Source organism: Emiliania huxleyi, assembly GCF_000372725.1.
Source record: "Emiliania huxleyi CCMP1516 chromosome Unknown EMIHUscaffold_1497, whole genome shotgun sequence".
NCBI lineage: Eukaryota > Haptophyta > Isochrysidales > Noelaerhabdaceae > Emiliania > Emiliania huxleyi.
The window spans coordinates 1-3,222 of NW_005201095.1; the positions used below are offsets into that span (position 1 = coordinate 1).

The 3,222-nt window shown below is 63.8% G+C and overlaps 2 protein-coding genes across 2 annotated transcripts; both read right to left on the reverse strand.

Moving 5' to 3' along the window:
* Positions 1-149: 149 nt before the first annotated feature.
* On the reverse strand, positions 150-801 carry EMIHUDRAFT_122787 (hypothetical protein; the record flags this gene model as incomplete). The annotated part of the gene is made up of 1 exon (XM_005786781.1): positions 150-801. A coding segment is annotated over one exon (652 nt), but the record flags the coding sequence as incomplete, so codon positions are not given.
* A 584-nt stretch (positions 802-1,385) lies between these two features.
* On the reverse strand, positions 1,386-3,171 carry EMIHUDRAFT_252922 (hypothetical protein; the record flags this gene model as incomplete). Its single annotated transcript, XM_005786782.1, has 2 exons — positions 1,386-1,417; positions 2,445-3,171. The coding sequence occupies 2 exons, from the start codon at positions 3,169-3,171 to the stop codon at positions 1,386-1,388; spliced, it is 759 nt and encodes a 252-aa protein (XP_005786839.1).
* Positions 3,172-3,222: the final 51 nt, after the last annotated feature.

Genomic DNA, 3,222 nt, shown 5'->3' on the forward strand with positions numbered 1-3,222 from the left:
AGGTGGAGGGGGTGAGAGTAGTGGTGGAGATGGTGCAGCACGCCTCGCCGCAACCGTGCAGTGCCGCGTACACGCCGAGGGTGCGGTGCAGCGGCTCGTACACCCAGCCTAGGCGCGCTTCCTCGAGAGGTCAGACACTCGGTGTTGACCTCCGGCAATCTTGCCAGGGAATCTCGGCTCGATCTCGCTCGGCGCGCCGTCCGACGAGCGGCCGCCCTGCCAGGGGATGGTGGTGTCGTTGCGGTCGTGCAGCTGCAGCACGTAGGTGGTACGGCGGACCGGCGACGCGAGCAGCTCCGGCTCGACGAGGTGGCCGAGGAGGGGTAGTGCGAACACGACCACCGCCGCGAGGAGGAGGGCCGGCGACGCCTGCGCCAGGTGGTGGACGAGCATGCCACCGTTGCTCTCGCCGAGCGCGAACACGCGAGACGCATCGAGGCCGTGTGCGGCGACGAGCGACGAGACGAGCCGGGTGGCGAAGGCCACGTCGTCAAAGCAGGTGCTCCATGCGCAGCGGGAGCAGCGCCGCAGGGTGCTGCAGGAGGCGTGGCAGTATGAGTTGTTGGTCCTCGGCAGGCACGTGGAGGAGTCGCCGTTCGTGCCGACGTTCCACCCTGAGTCGTGCCCGTCCGCCATCCCGTCTGGAAAGGCGACGACCCAGCCTCGCGCGGCGGCCGTCGAGACGAGCGGCGCGTGCTGCTCGGAAAAGCCGCTCGCGTTGCCGCCCTGGCCGTGGAAGCTGAGGAGGAGCGGGCCGGATGGCGGGACGCACGGGAGAGTGAGGAGCAGCGTCCGGTTCATAGCGCCGAGCGTGGGTTGGCGCATTGGGAACGTGCACCGCAAGGGCTGGCCGCACGGCTGCTGCTCGCATCGTAGCCCGTACATCGGAGCCTGCATGCGACCCTACTCGAGTTCGCCCCGCCCTCTTCCTTTTCGCTCCGGCGGTGAGGCGGTGAGTGTGCCAGTCCGCGCCAGTCCGCGCCCTTGTCGTGCCAGTGTGCTGTGAGAGAGTAGGCGTAGACGACGCTCTTAGAGAGAGGCTTGTATCATAGAATTCTTTTTTTTGAGAGCGCCTTCGTTGTTAATAGTACAAACCCAATGGTCCTCTGCGAGCGGTCATTCTTTTTTGCTTTTCTTTTCTGACACGGGACTCAGACTGGGGAGCCGCCTAAGCGACTCCAGCGAGGGCGGCGAAGCACTTATTGCAGATAGAAAATCATGTGTGAATGCAAGCAGCGTATCATGTGTGTCCCTGATTGAGAAGAGAAGTAAGTTGTCGTCCTTACTCGAGTACTTACAAGATCCTCTCCCCTCTCGTTTTGGCGTGTCCGTTTTATTTATTTATTTTATGCCTTTCTTTTATTTATTTATCTCAGATCTCAGACTCAGTTTCGAGAGATTTTCTCCGCCTCACTGCCTGAGCGTTCGAGCTCAAGACACAAGAAGAGATACACACACTACGAATATATGGAATAGTTCGCAGTGTTTACTATACCGCGGATAGGCCGATGACTTTGAAAGGACTTGTCCTTTACAAAAGGACACCTTGATCTAATACGAATATATGGAATAGTTCGCAGTGTTCACTATACGGGGTGTGGAGGGTGAGTTGAACAGGGGTTGTGCGCCAAGCCCTCCTGCTCGGCTCCAGCGGGTAGACAAGTCTTGTCATCAACAGAGTAGATGGATCTGACCTCGGGGCCGATGTGACCAAGCGCTGGTAGCGTGGTTTCACCTCACACCCATGGTCTCACAGTGTGCCGGCAGTCGCCGAGCAGTGTCGCTCACACAAGCCGCAGCACAAGTGACTGAGGGCCAGTGAGGGCGAGCCCATCGCTGTCACAGCTGTGGCAGCCGCACAGTAGGCTGTGTCAGCTGTGCAGAGTGTGTGAGCAGCAGAGGAGCTGCTCTCCAGGCTTCTGTCGCAAAGAGCTGCATGCCACCGAAAGCGCTGTCGAGGTTCGCCGAGCGCGGCGAAATCGAGGGACGCCGCCACCGACGAGCGCGTTGGAGTATTCACTCCGGACAAAGACGGCCACACGCACACGAGCTGCGGCCGTGTGGCCGTCATAGCGGCGAGGCGCGGGACCGTCTGTGGCGAGGTGGGTCGCGTCCCTCGATTTTGTTCAACCCAGCATCCACACGCACACCTTTACCGACCGGCAAAAAAGTGTTATCACTATCGCGCGACCCCGACCATACCGGCACACGTGTATGCACACACAGAAGCAGCATTGTTGCGCACGTTCCACATCTTGCACACGCACATTCACGTGAGCGAGCGCTCACTCTGGCACTCTCACCTCTTACACAGACAGCGTCAGCACATTCTGTGCCTCTCGGGATGTGTCCTCGGTCCATCTCATTGGCGCCCCACTAAGCGTCCTCGCCGGGAGGCTCCCGCCCGCCGCCGCCCGGGGCGGTGCCCTGCCCGCCGGCTGCACCCTCCTTTGGCGTCTGCTCGGCGGTGCCCTGCGGGGGCGATGGGCCGTAGGCCATCATTCCGAACGTTGGCGCTCCCATGCCGAAGCCAGGCGTTCCCATGCCGAAGCCAGGCGCACCGAACCCCATCCCAAAGCCGGGAGGTGGCGTCTGCGGGAAATCTTGCGGGTCAAAGCCCTGCTGCCCCTGCCCCTGAGTTTGCTGGCCCTGCTGCTGCTGGAACGCTGCGCCCTGCGGCGGCATCCCCATCCCTCCCTGGGGCGGCATCCCCATCCCTTGGGGCGGCATCCCCAGCCCGCCTGGCCCGAGCGGCGCACCGTACCCAGGTGGCTGCCCACGATGCACTGGCCGGGTGGGCTGCCAGTTGGTGGGCTGCCCCGCCGCCTCCACCGCCTCCAGCGACCGGAGCAGCTCACCCTCCGCCGTCTGCTCCGCGACAAACGCGCTCGCAAAAGCCTCCCACGCCTCCTCGCGCGCCGCCGCCGCCTCCGTGAACGCGTCGTGCGCGGCGTCGAGCGGGCCGACGCGCCGCTCGCGCTCCTCCTTTGCCTGCTCCGGCGCGGCCGCCTTTCGCCGCTCGAGCTCGGCGGTGTCGATGGCGCTGGTGGCCCACTCGTCGAGCGCCGGCTTGAGGATCTCCGCCACGCGTGCCTCGAGCTGCGCCTCGCTCGCCGCTCGCGCCTTGGCGACCCGATCCTCCAGCTGCGCCCTTTGCATCTCCTTCTGCATCGGCCCCCCCGGGCCAGTCGGCTGCGGCGGCGCCTCGCTCCCGCCCATACC